Here is a 17,637-nt window from a genome sequence, read left to right on the forward strand (position 1 = left end):
TCATTCTTTGCTTAGGGGTAAAAAGAAGTTTGAAATACCTTTGCACTGGTATACCATTAGTGAACTGCTAAGATGAACATGTAAATATCTGCTGTGTGCTTTCCACTCAATAACAAAACAAACAACAGCAGTAAAGAAAGCATCTGATCATGTGGATGTCGATGTGGATTATGTACAATCTCTACAGTTCGGCACTTCAAGTCAAATCACGTCACGTATAGTTATACCACTTTATACAATATTTTGCTTTAAAGCTGCAAATATCATAACTGCTATCTATAGGCCTACTATCTGCTGTAAATGAGACATTTATTCAAGAAATTCATTACAAACAGAGAAATTTAGATATTTAACCTTTTAACCTCAAAAGTTATTTATTCATTAACTATTAAAAACAAATTGTTGAAAAGGCTGCTACATATAAGATCCGCTACACATACCTTGTTGTGAATTGTTGTTGTTGACCTATAAGACAAACATTTTTTTATTATAAAATTAGACAATTTTGGACAGAATAGAAATGATTATGAAAATATTGTCTGATATGAAATAATAAAATGAATATGAACCCATGCCAGCTAATGTCAGCATATTCAGGAGTGAACAGTTTTGTTAGTGTGACATTTTAAAATGTACACAGCACACCAGATCCTACAATACCATGGAATCACTGCTGAGCCCAACAAATGTTAGAGCTCATGCAACATGCTTTGGTGAGCTTAAGAGAGCACATCAGATGAGATGAGATGAGGCGAGATACTGGGTTAAAGGACCATAGAGAGACATTCCTGAATTTGTAAATGACAGCATAAGGCAGGCATAATTCAGTTGACAAAAAAAAAAAAAAAATTGACTTTGAATAAAATAAAATCTGTTTTGTAAATTAAGCCTGTTCTATACTGTTTTGAAGGCCCATGCACCTTAGAGAGCAAAGTAGGCAGGGCTAGTGTATTAGGGGGAGGAGCCGAGCCAGAATGACATGCACCACACCCAAAGCCAAACCACCGATTGGAGAATTTCACTCATTAACTTACTGGTATTTTGCAGTGTGGTCTAGGAGGAACTGGGAAAACTGTCTTCAAGATTCAGAGCATAATCATTTCATAACTTTTATGAAAATTGCACATTTTAGGATAAACCACACTGTGGTGCTCAATTTAATTTCGATATGCTGCAAATCTGCTAAGAGGATCAAACTTACTCCATTGAGGCCAATCACTCGTCCTGGTGGCCCTGGAGATCCAGGTGGACCAGGTGGACCCTTGAATACAGGTAAGTTGTTATAAATAATTAGATAAAAAAAATTAAAACATAATGGAAGCAACAAAAAAAAAGTAACTTACAGGGGGACCACTAGCATCTCCCTTGTCCCCTTTCCTTCCAACTACTCCAGGCCGACCCTAAAATAAATTTTTAGGGAGTGAGTAGAAATAAGCATTTATGAAATGTAAAACTATAAATAAACAGATAAAAATGAATAAAACTAACTGGTCGACCAGGAATTCCATATCCTCCTTTTAGTCCCGTTGGTCCAATCGGCCCCTAAAGATCGTAAAAAAACATATATATTCTTAGTAGTATATATATATATATATATATTTATATGAATGCTTTTAGGTGTGAGAGATGCATCTCACCATAATCCCAGGCTGTCCAGAGGGACCGATATCTCCCTGCAAAGTACAACGACATCAATGTCAGACCATTGAGGAACAACAAATTGATCAAGGTCAAAAGTAAATAATTTCAACCTTGATTCCTTTCGGTCCTCTGGGTCCTCTCATGCCTGTTATTAGTGAGCCATCAGCAGCTATAGATATGCCTGGCTCCCCCTTTTCTCCCTTTCAGACAATACATTAAATTGATGGTAGTTTAATTGAGTTTGTGCTTCATTATGGTACAGCAGGTTACTTCTAATCATATTTTAAACCCATACCTTCAGTCCTAGAGGTCCAGGAAACCCAATTTCACCTTTTGGTCCCCTTGGGCCCTGAGCATGACAACATTCATGCAAGTTATTTCCACCAGTATAATGTTATATGTATGCCTCTCTCTCAGAATGGATACTTTATACATAAGTCTGAACAGAAGATTTGCTATAAAAGTCATTTTATAATTACTTTTTTTTGCTTTTTAATAGTCCAAAAACTGTCCCTATTTACTTTCATTGTAAGTGCCTCTATGTAACCTTGATTTTTTTTTTATTTTTTTTTTTTTTTTTTTTAATTGTACTTTTATTGAAACCAGAATCTTCCTTTAGTAGTGGTTTGTACCACACAATTTTAAGGTGAGAAAAATGTCACAAACACCAAATTATGACCATTTTAGGAAACTGGGGTAAACTGGCAAAATCAAACACAGATCTTATGATAAGACTGAAACTGGTAAATACATGCACTATGATGATGGATCAATCCATCTCAAGTAAAGTTGCTTGACCTTTTTTTTGATGATTATACAACTTTCTGTACTGCAAACCTCCCATGTTTTTATTTAGTTTTTAATTTTAAATATATTAAAATTGAAATAAAATAATGGTCAAGCAAACTCCATTGGACCAGTTGAGATGGATTAACCCATGGGATCTGTTGCCCTAGGGTGTTCACATTTGGCAGGTTTGGTTCAGTTAAAACTCTGGTGCGATTGTCAGTTAGTGCGGAAGTGTGAACGCTGCCGTCCGAAATTTGGTGTGCACCAAACATGCGTACCCACTGAAAAGATGGGTCTCGGTCCGCTTACAAACAAACTATGGTGCAGTTCTGAAATACTGAAATATGAATGCAACACGGACCAAAGACATCTAAACGAACCAAAAACAGGATGTGATGTCACAAGATGTGAACCTAAAAAGGGCAGAATGCTCAAGCATTCTATTGCCCATTACAGTTCGGTACAGGCGCCGGAACCGCGTTTTCTTGCAGCAGATCTTTGCTTGTGTGTAAAGAATAAATTCCTGTCGCTGTTTTGACTCCTTTAGAAATTTTCTAAGCTCTTTGTAAGTTCTCAGCTGAATACCATCATGTTTGAACATACAAAGAGTGCATTTAGCCCATTTGTTTTGGATGTTGGTAAATTCCATTGCAAAATATATGTCACAAAAGTGTGAACACTAAGCAAACCAGGACTAAATGTATACTTTTCTTTTTTGGTCTGGAACAAAAGAACCAAGAGAACTGAACTACAAGTGTGAACACACCCTTAGTTGCATTATCGCCACAGTATATCATCTTGAAATAGTATAAAGAAAGATGAAGGACATTCTTACAGGGAATCCTGCTCTGCCAGGCAAGCCTTCAGGGCCCTGCAACATGCACCCCACACACAGACGCAAGCGAAAAAACATTAGCTATTATGTGATACATGATCAAAGAACAAACCCATTCCAGATCATGTGGACACGCCAAGCATTTAGCAATGTTGTGCCATCAGGCGCAGGAACTGTGATTGCTCCTAGACACGCTTCTTGCAAATTATAGTTTAAAAACAGACGTTTGTACTATCCATGTTAAACATGCTGCATCTTAAAAAGCATTTGAGGGGATAACAGTGAGCTGCTTTACGTACCATAGGGCCTGGCGGTCCTTGGATCTTGGTGAGGTTTAATTTGGCTGCTGTATCATTAAAAAGGAGCTAGAGGGGGGAACATCATTATCTTTTTAGGAACTCAGACATAATATTGTAGCAAAGCAGGTAATCACACTTCATACAGTACTTACATCCTGGAAGTTAATGATTGGTCCAGGAGGGCCAGGGGGGCCAGGAGGCCCTGTGATGCTCAGGCCATCATGACCTTGCTCACCCTGAGTAACAATTAATACAGCAAATTACAGAATATACTACACACAAACTGAATTTCTTCTCAGACTGCAAAAATTCCACAGTGTGCATTCGGCTTTGGGTGAATATCATCATGTATTATTCAATATCTGGAGTGAATAATGTGGGCCAAAGGTCACATCATCAAGTCACATAACTGCTCAAAATATTCTCAGATAAACAATTTAATACCTTCTCTCCTGGACTGCCTTTGTCTCCCTTTGGCCCCTGTTTACAGCAAGGTAGCAAAAACAACGTTATATTGTGCCACAGCTACTAAATAATTTGTATCATTTGCTCGCTATGTATAAACTAACCAATCACTTATCACTGCTACAAAACTTTAGTACATTATTATATGATTTTGCAGGAAACAGAGAACTGACCCTGGCTCCCGGTAAACCAGCTAATCCGGGTTTTCCATCAGGTCCAGGGGACCCAGGTTCACCCTGGTTAGAGAAGAGACAGGGGTCAGGAAACACACTCATGACATTGTGAAATGAATCAAACTCATTTGACTTTGATGTATTTATAGTGTTTATATGTAGTGACTATAGTGGAGTCTGACAGACCTTTACAGACAAACCGGGGGCTCCGTCAGCTCCAGGAAGTCCCTACAGGGAGAACACAGAGCATGTATATTGATATATATATATATATATATATATATATATATATATATATATATATAATGCATATATAATATTTCTAAAGATAAAAAGACCTGAGATCCTGGTGGGCCAGGAAGACCAGGAGGCCCCTTAAATTGTAGGAGAGGAGAGGAGAAAAAAGGAGAAATATGAGGAAAAAACCTCAGAATAGGTCCATTCAACAAATAGTTTTGAGTGCACAAGGAAAATGTGGCATGCAATGATGCATCCAAGGTTGATGAAAGACCTTTATATGTGAATAGCATTTGAGAAGGACATAATAGTTGCAATGGTTGTGTACACTCACTTGATAGTCTTTTGAAATTCCGGCTCCGAGAAACAATCCACTTTCCCCAGAACCCTCCAAATCCTGTCAGAATAAAACACCACCTATCCTTAGACTGACTATAAAAGCCAAGCCAACTCAAAAGCCTCAAAATTAATAATTAAGAGTTTGAATTGACTAAATGGTGCTCTGGCCGTGAAAAGTGATGTTTGAAGAATTTCCACCTCAAAGAACTGCTATTATGTCAAAAGCAAAACAGCTCTCTTTTAAGGGATTCATTCACATTTTAAACTAAAATGCTAAAACAAAAATGTAAAAAATGAAGGAAAAACTGGACCAGATGTGATCCTTGAATTATCCTGTTCATGTCACGTGAATGTAGCTATTGAAAGCTTTTTTGCTTTGGACTCTCTTCATCAAAAAAGGCCTTCGACATGAAGTTTGTTTTCCACTAAATCATGCACTGAGTACATAACCCACTGAGGCTAAGTCTGACCAGTATTTATGTATAAAAGAAACATTTGAAGATGATTATCTCTGTACTCTTATCACAATAATGAATATGAATGAATATCGAAGTATTTCAGCAGGATCATTTCAAAACAGTAGTCTGTTGTTGACTGTAATATCCTGCATTTAGAATTTGAAATTCCAAAAAGGTGGTTAATCACAAATCTGTCTCTAAAATACCAAAAAGGACTTCTGGGATATCTATTGTTAAATTAATTGCTAGTAGATTTTCATACCTTCAAGGTGTCCACCATTAAATTCTTGCTCGAGGGCCCTGGTGGGCCAGGAGGGCCAGGTGGTCCAGGTACACCCCTCGGCCCCATATGTCCATTAGGGCCAGGTGGACCTCTCAGGCCAGAGTCACCCTTTTCACCCTTTAGGAAAAGTAGGAATGAAACAAACAATACAATGAGAAATAAAATGTATCATAATGGTTGTTTCAATTTTATGCAGCTTTAAGGTGCAGTCACATTTTGGCAAAATTTCACAAGGAAAAAAAGGTCCATTGTCTATAGTCAATAGTGTAGCAATGTATGAAGCACAGCTCACACAGAAGTCACTTTTAAACCAAACAGCTTTCTGTTGATCAACGCAGCGAACCTGCATGACCAACTTGAACCTATCTGCATGGGGAAATCTTTCGCCCTCATGCGGAATTCCCAATCACGTGGATTCCGAATAAAATGACTGGATTTCATCCATGAAACATTGCCTGAACAGCGGTAAATGTGACCATACCTTTATGCATCATATATTGTATATCATAAACATTATACCTTAAGTCCAGGGGGCCCTCTTATTCCTTGTTCTCCCTATGAAAGAAAGTCATGAAGTGTAGAGTTCAAACTGGAACTTTTCTGAAGGATTTTATTTTCAGTTTTATATGACATTGAGTGAGTTCTTTCATCAAGGTTGGGTCATTTTCATACCTTTGCTCCTTTCAGGCCCTGTTGTCCATTTAAGCCCTTCTGACCAGGAACACCCTTTAAAGGTGAAACAGATCAAAACGCCAGCTTATGACATGACTTACCATCAATAAAACATTATAAAAGTCAGTATCTATACATGGGGTGTCCAGTCCTGCTCCTGGAGGGCCAGTGTCCTGCAAAGTTTAGCTCTAACCCCAATTAAACTCACCTGAACCACCTAATCACGATCTCACAAGGCATACCGGAAACTTTCAGGCAGGTGTGTTGAGGCTCTGCAGGACAGTGGCTTTCCAGGACCGTCTTTGACACCCCTGGGGTCCATTTTTCATACCTTTCGTATTCGCATTAATAAAGTTTCTTAAGAGTCAAGAGTTACGGACCTGTTGCTATGACAGCAACTCTGGGATGAGCTTCGAAGAACCTAACAATCCTGGATCATATCAAATCATCAACAGTAAAATCCAGATAACTGAGTAATCCACGTACGAAGAACGGACCCCTGGTCTATACAGATACACTGCATTACATTTTTTTTGCAGCAAGTACGAATTAAATATAGTATAAATTTTTTGTTGAATACAAGTATTCATTACTTCAATGAGCTCATTGTTTCTGCCTTTAATTATTTCATTGTTTAAATAAATACATTTTTAGGTAACTGTGTATCTAACATTTCTGAAATATATAACTTAGACAGTTACCTCTGATAACTATGGAAGCTTGTTTCCGCCACAGAATAAAACATTTTTAAAGATAATTGCGACTTTTTATCTCACAATTGCGAGTTTACATCTCGCAGTTCTGACTTTATTTCTCAGAATTGCGAGATATAAAGTCAGAATTGCGTGAAATAAAGTCGCAATTGCGTGTTATAAAGTCATAATTGCGAGATATAAAATCAGAATTGCGTGAAATAAAGTCGCAATTGCGTGTTATAAAGTCATAATTGCGAGATATAAAGTCAGAATTGCGATATATAAACTCGCAATTGCGTGTTAAAAAGTCAGAATTGCAAGATATAAAGTCAGAATTGCGTGTTATAAAGTCAGAATTCTGACTTTTTTTCTCGTAATTGCGGCTTTATATCACGCAATTCTGACTTTATAACACGCAATTGCGAGTTTATATATCGCAATTCTGACATCTTTTCTCAGAATTGTGAGATATAGGCTAAACTCACAATTGTGAGATATAAAGTCCAATTCTAAGGAAAAAAAGTCCAATTCTTTTTTTTTTTTTTTTTACCACAGAATAGTTTATATCTCACAATTCTGACTTTATAACATGTAATTGCGACTTTATATCGTGCAATTCTGACTTTATATCTCCAAATTGCGACTTTATTTCTCAGAATTGCGACTTTATATCTCGCAATTGCGACTTTATTTCTCAGAATTGTGACTTTATTTCTCAGAATTGCGACTTTATTTCTCACAATTCTGACTTGATATATCGCAATTGTGAGAAAAAAAGTCCGAATTGTGAGATAAAAAGTCGCAATTATTATTATTTATTTATTATTCAGTGGCGGAAACAAGCTTCCATAGATAACAGATCACTCTAAATTGTAATGTGGACTCAAGCATTTTCTGTAAAGCTGCTTTGAAACAATGTGTATTGTGAAAAGCGCTATACAAATAAATGTGATTTGTTTTAAGTTGCCATTGCTGTTAGTACAAGCAGACAGTTCAAAATTAAAAAGACAGATTTTCTCCAACATTCAGAAAAAGGCAGCACAGTTTCAAGCTGTCCTGAAATGCAACCTTGCATGGACCACATAAACTAAAACCCCTGAAAAATATATCTGACAACTTCTAGAACATCTAACAGCTATAAGCTTGTCTCCTATGGCAAGCCGTTTTAACTTTTATTCATTTCCAGGATATGAATCCTTGATATCAACAATTCAATTTTCACTAGTTAAAATTATAATTCTTGACATCAGGAATAATGTTTCTACTAGTAACAATGGCAATTTTTGATATCAGGAATTACATATCAACTAGTAAAAATGTTTATTCTTGATATCAACAATTAAATTTTAACTAGTAAAAACTATAATTCTTGATATTAACAATTGAATTTCAACTAGTAAAAACTATAATTCTTGATATTAACAATTTATATCCTGGGAATGGCAATAGGCAAGCCGTTTTGACTTTTAATCATTTGCAGGATATGAATTCTTGATATCAACAACTAAATTTTCACTAGTTAAAATGATTGTTATTGATATCAGGAATTAGATTTCTACTAGTAACAATGGCTATTTTTGATATCAGGAATTACATTTCCACTAGTAACAATGCTAATTCTTGATATCAGCATTTACATTTTCACTAGTTAAAATGATAATTCTTGATATCAACAATTGAATTTCAACTAGTAAAAACTATAATTGTTGATATCTGTAATTGTATTTTCACTAGTGAAATGTCACCATAGGCTGCCATTCAAAATCAATTGTTGATATCAAGAATTGATTTCTTACTTGTTAAAATTCCAGTTTCACATATCAGAAATATAATTCTTACTAGTAAAAAACTTTATTTTTGATATCAAGAATTCAATTGTCACTAGTTGAAATGTCTATTCTTGATATCAACAATTTAATTGCTACTAGTAACAATGTTCATTTTTGATATCAATAATTCCATTTTCACTAGTGACAATGTTAATTTCTGATATCATGAATGTGATTGTTACTAGTAAGAAAGCCATTTTAGATATCTGAAATAATATTGATATCAGAAATACATTTTCAGATATCAAAAATGAAAAATTGTACTAGTAGCAATTAAATTGTTGATCTCAAGAATAGACATTTCATCTAGTGACAATTGAATTATTGATATCAGTAATTGCCATTTTTACTAGTAACAATGTAATTCTTGATATCACCAATTATATTTCTACTAGTAAGAAATCAATTCTTGATATCAACAATTGATTTTGAATGGCAGCCTATGGTGACATTTCACTAGTGAAAATACAATTGTTGATATCAACAATTAAATTGTTGATATCAACAATTACATTTTTGATATCAACAATTACATTTTTGATATCAAGAATTCAATTGTTGATATCAATAATTGAATTGTTGATATCAAGAATTGAATTGTTGATATCAAGAATTGAATTGTTGATATCAACAATTCATATCCTACATGTGTTTTAAATGTTAAAAGGGCGACAAAACTATTACAGATATCAAAAATGTATTTCTTACTAGTTAAAATTCTGAATACACATCAGAAATACAATTCTTACTAGTAAAAACCTTTATTTTTGATATCAAGAATTCAATTGTCACTAGTTGAAATGTCTATTCTTGATATCAACAGTTGAATTGCTACTAGTAACAATGTTCATTTTTGATATCAATAATTCCATTTTCACTAGTGACAATGTTAATTTCTGATATCATGAATGTGATTGTTACTAGTAAGAAAGCCATTTTAGATATCTGAAATAATATTGATATCAGAAATACATTTTCAGATATCAAAAATGAAATTTTTTACTAGTAGCAATTCAATTGTTGATATCAATAATAGATATTTCAACTAGTGACAATTGAATTATTGATATCAGTAATTGCCATTTTTACTAGTAACAATGTAATTATTGATATCAAAAATGATATTTCTACTAGTAAGAAATCAGTTCTTGATATCAACAATTGATTTTGAATGGCAGCCTATGGTGACATTTCACTAGTGAAAATACAATTACAGATATCAAGAATTCAATTGTTGATATCAAGAATTACATTTTTGATATCAAGAATTAAATTGTTGATATCAAGAATTCAATTGTTGATATCAAAAATTAAATTGTTGATATCCACAATTACATTTTTGATATCAAAAAATGTAATTGTTGATATCAAAAATAGAATTCTTGATATCAACAATTCATATCCTGGAAATGAATAAAAGTTAAAACGGCTTGCCATAGTCTCCGCCACAGATTAAAAAATAAAACAGATAATTGTGACATTTATATATTATCTATCTCACAATTCCGACTTTTTTTATATAAACTCACAATTGTGAGGAAAAAAGTTGCAATTACCTTTATTAATTGTGATTATTTTATAACAATTATGAATTTTTTCTCGCAATTTTGAGTTTATATCTCACAATTCATACATTAAAACATTTCACCACTGTGACTTTTTATCTCATTTTCTGCTGTTGTGCAATGAAAATGGTTCCATGGATGTTAAAGGTTCTTCACGGAACCATCTATGCCAGTAAAGAACCTTTATTTTAAGCCACATACTGTACCTACTGGAGTCCTATTGAAATATGAACACTAAATACAACAAATGTCATGTGACACTTGAAGAAATTGTGCTTGTTATTTTTGCCCTTATCTATAGGGAACTAAGCTGTGGATCATCATGGAGTATTTAGGAGGCGGCTCTGCTTTAGATCTTGTAAGTAGAACAACAGTGGCCCTTCAGTTATGGGAACGTTTTCATGCGTGTGATCATAAGAGCCTTCAGCTTTCGACTTAGAAATAGAATTTGTCTTCTGCTTTCCTCCACACGTCTCAGTTGAAACCAGGACCGCTAGAGGAGACGTACATCGCCACTATACTGCTATATGCTATAATCGCCACTATATCTCACTGTGAGATAAAAAGTCGCAATTACCTTTTTTAATTGCAATTTTAGATCTAGTTTATATCTCACAATTCTGTGAAAAAAACTCACATTTGCAAGTTAGATAATCGGAATTGCAAAAAAAATTAAAAATACTCAGAATTGCGAGATATAAACTCACAATTGTGAGAAATAAAGACAGAATTTAAAGATATAAAAAGGTTAACGTGTGACGGAAAGCCATGGTGAGTTTTTGCCTGGGTAACGGAGAAAATACATGCATAAATACAACACTGTAACCTAATCCAAATCTCAGATTGCATTTAGGCAAATGTGGAAAAGCAGAAATTGTTGGAGAGAAAATGCTGCCTTTTCCAACCTACTAGTTCAGTGACCTGAACGAACCAGGGCAGTACCTGTCCTTTACCAAAACCCGAGCCAAACCCTGAGTCAAACCCAGAGTCAGTGCCAGACCCACTAAACCAGTCCTCAAACTGCTGGGTTATCGAGAGAAGGAAAGAAGACAACATGAATCAGCTAAGGACTGTGGTTCAACCATCATTAAGCAACTCTAGGTCTTGAGAAGTGCTTGATGGGGAATGAATAATTTATCTGCTGGCCTGAATTACTTATTTTACGTAGCTTCATTTGCTTCATTCGAGTGCATTAGACATCAGAGGTAACTTGAGATGACAGGCACAACATAAGTAAGTACGTAGATGGGATATGGATTCTAACAAAATGTAAACTGAGACTTTCTTCAGCAGCTGATTTAAACGAAGAGAGAAAATACTCACAGGAAGTCCAGGTTGCCCATCTCTGCCATCCTTACCAGGGGCACCTGGAGGTCCAGGGAGCAAACCCCCAAAGCGGCTGTTGGGACCAGGTGGGCCAGGTTTCCCAGGAGGGCCTGGAGGCCCAGGTGGACCCTAGAATACGAAATGATCATATAGAGATGGATAAACATTGACAATCCTTACTGTTAATTGCCATTAAATACATTATGTAACAATGTTTTCAAAACATGGTCAGATTTTACTCACTCTAAGACGTTCGGAATCAATGTCACCATCTCCAAATCCAGAGCCGAGAGCATCAAATCCATACTGTCAGTAAAAATTTAGATACATTTTAATAAACAAGAATCACAGTATGTGCACAGAATTATGTACATCAGATTTAAAGTAGCCAAAGATGTTGTTTTGAAATATGCATGCTTTAGCAACAAATTCAGTTATTCCCCCAATATGAAGAAATACCACCACACATTTTGTTCAATGTACTCACTGAAACTTTAATTGGGTTGGATGGTCCTGGTTGTCCGGGAGGCCCTGGCGGACCAGGCAATCCAGGTCGACCCATCCCAGGATCACCCTAAAAAAGATAGAAATACAGGATTTTATTTTCAAGTTAAGAAACTCAACAGGGCATAGCAGGTAGTGCTTTCTACATTTTGGATAATCACAACTCAACTGCATTATCCCTCACCTTTTCTCCTTTAACTCCAGATTCTCCAGGTAATCCTGGAAGTCCTGGTGGTCCCTGTATTAAGATCAGCAAAAACAGATGTACACATGAATCCATTCAACTTCACATTACATTCCATCCACCTTATTTTTCAAAGTGGAAATAGTTCCTGTGAATGTAAAAGACTTCTTATTCATTTGGATTTTCTTTTTTATTAAAAGGAACAAATACTGTCAGCACTATATATAAATATTGCAAATATCCACATAAAGAGACTTCTGATTTATTAGCCATTAACTAAAGACTAATAAATTGCAGTAAAGCATTACAAAACAGCGTGTTTATGATTACGATAATAAATGAAAATAATATGATAATAAAAAACAGTTAGCAACATCAAGCAGCTGACACCGGAAGCACATTCAAGTTAAAAATGGTAGCGCCTGCTCTAATGGATTCAATTCTCTCTTTAATTCTCTCTCTTTTTTTTTTAGATTAAATATTTATGCAAACAAACTATGTTTTAAACGAAATAAATATGGGTATAAATCACAGGATATGAATCTATCAAGGGACTCAATATGAAATATTTTGACTCTTTTTTTACATTCATTTTTATAATGATTTCATTTTATTCGGTTTGTAAATTGTAGGAATCAACTGATAGGAATCAACTTTTCTTCTCTGTAATGCTAAGAAGACCAAAAGAGAATTCATGTGCTCTATTTGTATGTCATCTGGTTGTAAGATGTATGCTCTCTGTCCATGTTCATCCCCTCGTTTAGTTCATTTTTGTACCCCGTTTGTACCATGTATTTAAACCCGGAGTTCTCCTTTTATCACTGTTCGTTTTCATCTATGTTTTACATAGTTGTGTTCTCTTGTGTTTGGATTTGATCAATAAATACTATTACCTTGGACTTTATCTCGCAATTGCGTTATCGTGACACTGGTCATCTCAGAGCAATGCTAAGGTAGTTTTCTTTGTTCTTATGTTTCTAAAGAATCAAATAGTTCCCATATATTGAGTTCTACCAGAAAGGATTTGTTCAATTAACAACAATAATGTGCACAATAATGTCAATATATTAATTCAACATACTGTACTGAATGGATGTCCTTCATGTCTACATTCAGTACATTCAGTCTAATACTCTCTGTATCTAAGCAAATTGTTACTCACTGGTTTTCCTTCTTCACCTTTGCTTCCCTGTAAAACAAGCAAGAGATTAATAAACTGTTAGCTCACTCAATCTGCCGTATACTACTGGGATATGAAATGTTTTATAATACTGTGTTTACAGATAAAAGGTTAGACATCATTATCATATCCTAGTCTCAGAAAGAAAAGTAGCAAAAGAGTAATCAGTGAATATTCAATAACGTCTTATCATCATAGAGGAAAAAATACAGGAAATAATCATACAGGTTGCCCATCTTTCCCTGTTCTGCCTCGTCCTCCTGGTGGACCCATTGGTCCTTGTGGGCCTCTCTGTCCAGGCTGACCTGAATGTCTCGGTGGAAGAGATGGTCCAGGGGGTCCGGGGGGGCCTGCAGGTCCAGGTGCTCCACGCTCCCCTTTCTGTCCCTGGCCTGAACCCTGAGACATTTCAAGAGGAAACACTGTACTTGAACATGCAGGATTATTGCATAATTTTAAGAGCATTGCTTGTATTCAAAAGTAAATATCCTTTTTGCTATTACAACCAGGGTTTGAAATGAACTTTTTCAGTACAAAGAACATACAAAAATTAAGGATGTTGAAAAATAACAAAGACTGACAGCCATTTGTAGTGGTGTCCGAAACCATACTGGACATTATTGAGTGCACTCATTCTTTTCCACATTGCACCGCAATAACGAGTGTACAGCCGATGTACGCTCAATGGCTGTCCGAATTCGCTCACTCGTTTTCATTCACCTCTTCAAGTGAACTGTATTAGTGAACTAACGTAGGGAGTAGTGATTGAGGGTTTAGGGGGGCGATTTCGGATTCAGCTCATGTCTTTTCTGTCAACCAAATGCTTTGTAATCTTTGCTATTGCTTCAATGCAAATGAACAAGCGTGCCGTTATTTGTTGCGTAGTGTTTACATGTTTAAGTAAGCCAGATATGCACAGATTCTGCGCAATACGCTGTATTTAATATATCATGATGATCCACAAGTTAGTTTGCACAGATTTGGCTTACACGTACTTCCCCAGCAAAGTGAGTAAACATAACAAGTAACACGTCAAATTGGCTACTGATTTGACAGCGTTACCCGGCACAGTTGATTTGTACCCGCATTTGGCGGGTGTTAATTTCAAACCCTGATTACAACCATAAATTAAGTGTATCACTTACATCCCCTGTACTCTCCCCCGTTCCATCTGTGTGGTAAGTCCCTGAAAGAATTTACAACAAGCACTTTACATAATCAGATAGAGACCATTTTAATATTAATATTTCATTAGTTTGGAATAAAGATTTTGCAATATTTATGAAACAAGTCTCTTATACTTACCAAGGCTATTTAAATATATTTTAAAAAAGTAAATTATCCTGTGATGGCAAAGTTGAATTTTCAGCATCATTACGCCAGTCTTCAGTGTCACATGATCCTTCAGAAATCATTGGAATATATTTTTGGTGCTTGAGAAACGCTTCTTATTATTATCAATGTTTAAAACCGTTGAGCCGCTTAATATTTTTGTGGAAACCATATTACTAAGAATTCTTTGATAAATAGAAATTTCAAAAGAAATCTTTTGTAACATTATAAATGTATTTCCTGTCACTTTTAATCACTTCAATGTGTCTTCCGTCCTTTCTGAACACTCTCAGAAAAATAGGTACAAAAGCTGTCACTGGGACAGTACCCTTCAAAAGGGTTCTAATATGTACCATTTAGGTACCAATATGTACATGTTTGGTACCAATATGTACCTTTGAGGGACTTAAATGCACTCTTTAGGTACAAAGGTGTAGCAGCTGTCACAGTGTACCACAGTGACAGCTTTTGTACCTTTTTTTCTGAGAGTGAATAAAAGTATTAATTTGTAAACTTTCTTACTCCAAACTTCTGAATGATGTAGTATAACAGTTTCCACAAATATATTAAGCAGCAAAAACAATGTATTCAATATTAATAATAATAAGAAATATTTCTTGAGAACCAAATCAACATATTAGAAGGATCATGTCATAATGAATTGTAGTTTATACTGATAAATAAATGTGGTCTTGGTGAGCATAAGTGACTTCTTTCAAAAACATAAAAAAAAAAAAAAAAAATGAAAAAAAAAAAAAAACTTTTGACCAGTAGTGTACTAATATCTAGAAAATAATCAATATGAACACTCACAAAAGCGGCAAAACAAAGCTAATTGTTTATCTTATTTAAAAAGAGTGTCCGCTCACCTCTAAGCAGCCTTTCGTCTTTAGGGGTCACATGTCCTGAGAACTCCCCCTCTTCCTCCTCAGGAGACACAGTGGGCGGGGCTTGCACAGGAGAGGTGGGTCTATGTATCTGTATGCAATAATACACCAACTGATACATACACTCTTACAACATAAACTGGAAATAATATGTAGACTACACATCTGAATCTATTTATGATGATTATTGTTATTTTGTGTGGTAAAAAACACTTCATTAAAATTGTATTTCATAAAAGTATTTAAAGGTCAAGTGTGTAATTTTTTCATCAGTAGTGGTACCACATGGAATTGCAGGTTTCTAAACACTCCTACCACCCCTATCTGATCCCGTCTTCCATCGTTTGAACAAACAAGTATCCCAGCCCTAAACACTGGCTATGAAACACCAGCATGGCACTAGCCAACTTGAAAAAACCTAACAGTAAGAGAAGTATCTGCCAGACGCTGTCAAACTCATTGATTAAAAACGAAAAGTAATAACAGGTTAATTCTCTCTTGTCATGCATTGCAATGCATTACATCAAAGCAGGTTTGCCAGTGGCTTTCATGTCTCTTGTGACCAGTCGGCATTATTTTTACCCCAGCCATTATCTGTTTTGGAGTGCCATATTTGAATGTACAGTATGCGAATTTAAAGCAATCATATTGCTTCAGAAGACTTGTATTGAACAAAATTTATAGTGTTATTTGATCTTGTGGGGACATATTTTTTGGTCCCTATCAGAAAAACAGCTAATAAATCATACTAAATTGTGTTTTTCTGAATGTAAAATGTAAAACAAAAGAATGTAAGGTAACACTTTATAATAACTGCACACTATTAATTATTAGCTAAGCATTAATAAACAGTTAATTCATCATTTATAAAGCATTAATATACATTAATAAGCTGTTTATAAATACAGCTATAAATGCTTTATTCTTGGTTTATAAGCATATATATAATGCGTTTAATAATTGTATCTTCATACTTTATTAATTTTCAACTAATAACTTTATGAATAACTTTATATTAATAACTAAATGAAGTATTGTTTTACAAACCAGTTATTCATGAGTTGTCAGTGATTCATAAGATCACTTAGAAAGTGTAAGTAAATGATTAATAAACTATTTAAATGTACATTCATACATCTTAAATATTTCTATGTTCTGTATCACTGTGTTGTGTTTGTTTCCATTTTCTGTTTAGAAGATAACTGATTAATGTATATTAATACATTTATGATGATTATTAATAAAGTATGAAAATACAATTATTAAACATTATAGATATGCTTATAAATCAAGAACAAAGCATTTATAGCTGTATTTATAAACTGCTTATTAATGTTTATTAATGCTTTATAAATTATGAATTAACTATGAATGTTTACTAATGCTTAACTAATGATTAACTGTCAAATGTAATAAGTTGACTTCACTTAGAAAAAGTGAGGAAATTGATTCCCTTAAAATTTCTAAGTACAGAAGTGTATTCATTTTTAGTTGGCAAAATGTATTTAATTTAGTAAAGAAAACTTGTTGGTCAAGTACTGTTAACTCAAAATCATTAGTTGTGTTAACTTATTATTAGTGTTCACATTACTAGGAAAATCTTAGGAAACCGATTGCCTTAACGTTTTCAAGTAAACTGAACTAAAAAAAAAAAAATATGTTAAGACAAAAAGCAACCACAGATCTTTGGTAAAACATTATTTATTACTCATCAATCTTCTTCAGGCATTAAAATGTACCAAACAATACCATTCTGGAACCCCTTACATTCGAAAAAAAATTTCATTAATGTAACAATAAGCATAACAACAAATTATGACTGATGAATAAACAAAGAATACTGACAATCTTTTGACAAGAAACTGAATAGCTGACCCTATAAAAATCATTGTTTGCTTAATTTTGACACTTAGAAAAACATATTTAACAGAAATAAGTAAAACG

General features: G+C 34.5%; 1 protein-coding gene across 4 annotated transcripts in view; it reads right to left on the reverse strand.

Moving 5' to 3' along the window:
- col15a1b (collagen, type XV, alpha 1b) overlaps positions 1 to 17,637 on the reverse strand; it is a 45,714-nt gene that overhangs the window by 4,433 nt on the left and 23,644 nt on the right. For 2 of the 4 annotated variants that reach the window (XM_079876393.1, XM_079876391.1), the window contains 27 exons: positions 15,676 to 15,784; positions 14,620 to 14,660; positions 13,700 to 13,873; positions 13,457 to 13,483; positions 12,295 to 12,348; positions 12,094 to 12,180; positions 11,850 to 11,912; positions 11,604 to 11,735; positions 6,192 to 6,245; positions 6,039 to 6,074; positions 5,499 to 5,636; positions 4,774 to 4,836; positions 4,541 to 4,576; positions 4,389 to 4,430; positions 4,203 to 4,265; positions 4,009 to 4,044; positions 3,717 to 3,800; positions 3,565 to 3,630; positions 3,266 to 3,301; positions 1,937 to 1,990; positions 1,752 to 1,841; positions 1,638 to 1,673; positions 1,489 to 1,542; positions 1,344 to 1,400; positions 1,202 to 1,261; positions 1,035 to 1,076; positions 441 to 465 (listed from right to left, as the gene is read on the reverse strand). In XM_079876393.1, the coding sequence (XP_079732519.1) occupies positions 441 to 465; positions 1,035 to 1,076; positions 1,202 to 1,261; positions 1,344 to 1,400; positions 1,489 to 1,542; positions 1,638 to 1,673; positions 1,752 to 1,841; positions 1,937 to 1,990; positions 3,266 to 3,301; positions 3,565 to 3,630; positions 3,717 to 3,800; positions 4,009 to 4,044; positions 4,203 to 4,265; positions 4,389 to 4,430; positions 4,541 to 4,576; positions 4,774 to 4,836; positions 5,499 to 5,636; positions 6,039 to 6,074; positions 6,192 to 6,245; positions 11,604 to 11,735; positions 11,850 to 11,912; positions 12,094 to 12,180; positions 12,295 to 12,348; positions 13,457 to 13,483; positions 13,700 to 13,873; positions 14,620 to 14,660; positions 15,676 to 15,784 (1,759 nt within the window). The remainder of the gene's footprint in view (positions 1 to 440; positions 466 to 1,034; positions 1,077 to 1,201; positions 1,262 to 1,343; positions 1,401 to 1,488; positions 1,543 to 1,637; positions 1,674 to 1,751; positions 1,842 to 1,936; positions 1,991 to 3,265; positions 3,302 to 3,564; positions 3,631 to 3,716; positions 3,801 to 4,008; positions 4,045 to 4,202; positions 4,266 to 4,388; positions 4,431 to 4,540; positions 4,577 to 4,773; positions 4,837 to 5,498; positions 5,637 to 6,038; positions 6,075 to 6,191; positions 6,246 to 11,603; positions 11,736 to 11,849; positions 11,913 to 12,093; positions 12,181 to 12,294; positions 12,349 to 13,456; positions 13,484 to 13,699; positions 13,874 to 14,619; positions 14,661 to 15,675; positions 15,785 to 17,637) is intronic. The other 2 variants (XM_079876394.1, XM_079876392.1) reach the window with 1 other exon arrangement.

Source organism: Squalius cephalus (genome assembly GCF_949319135.1).
Source record: "Squalius cephalus genome assembly, chromosome: 7".
In the NCBI taxonomy this organism is placed as follows: domain Eukaryota; kingdom Metazoa; phylum Chordata; class Actinopteri; order Cypriniformes; family Leuciscidae; genus Squalius; species Squalius cephalus.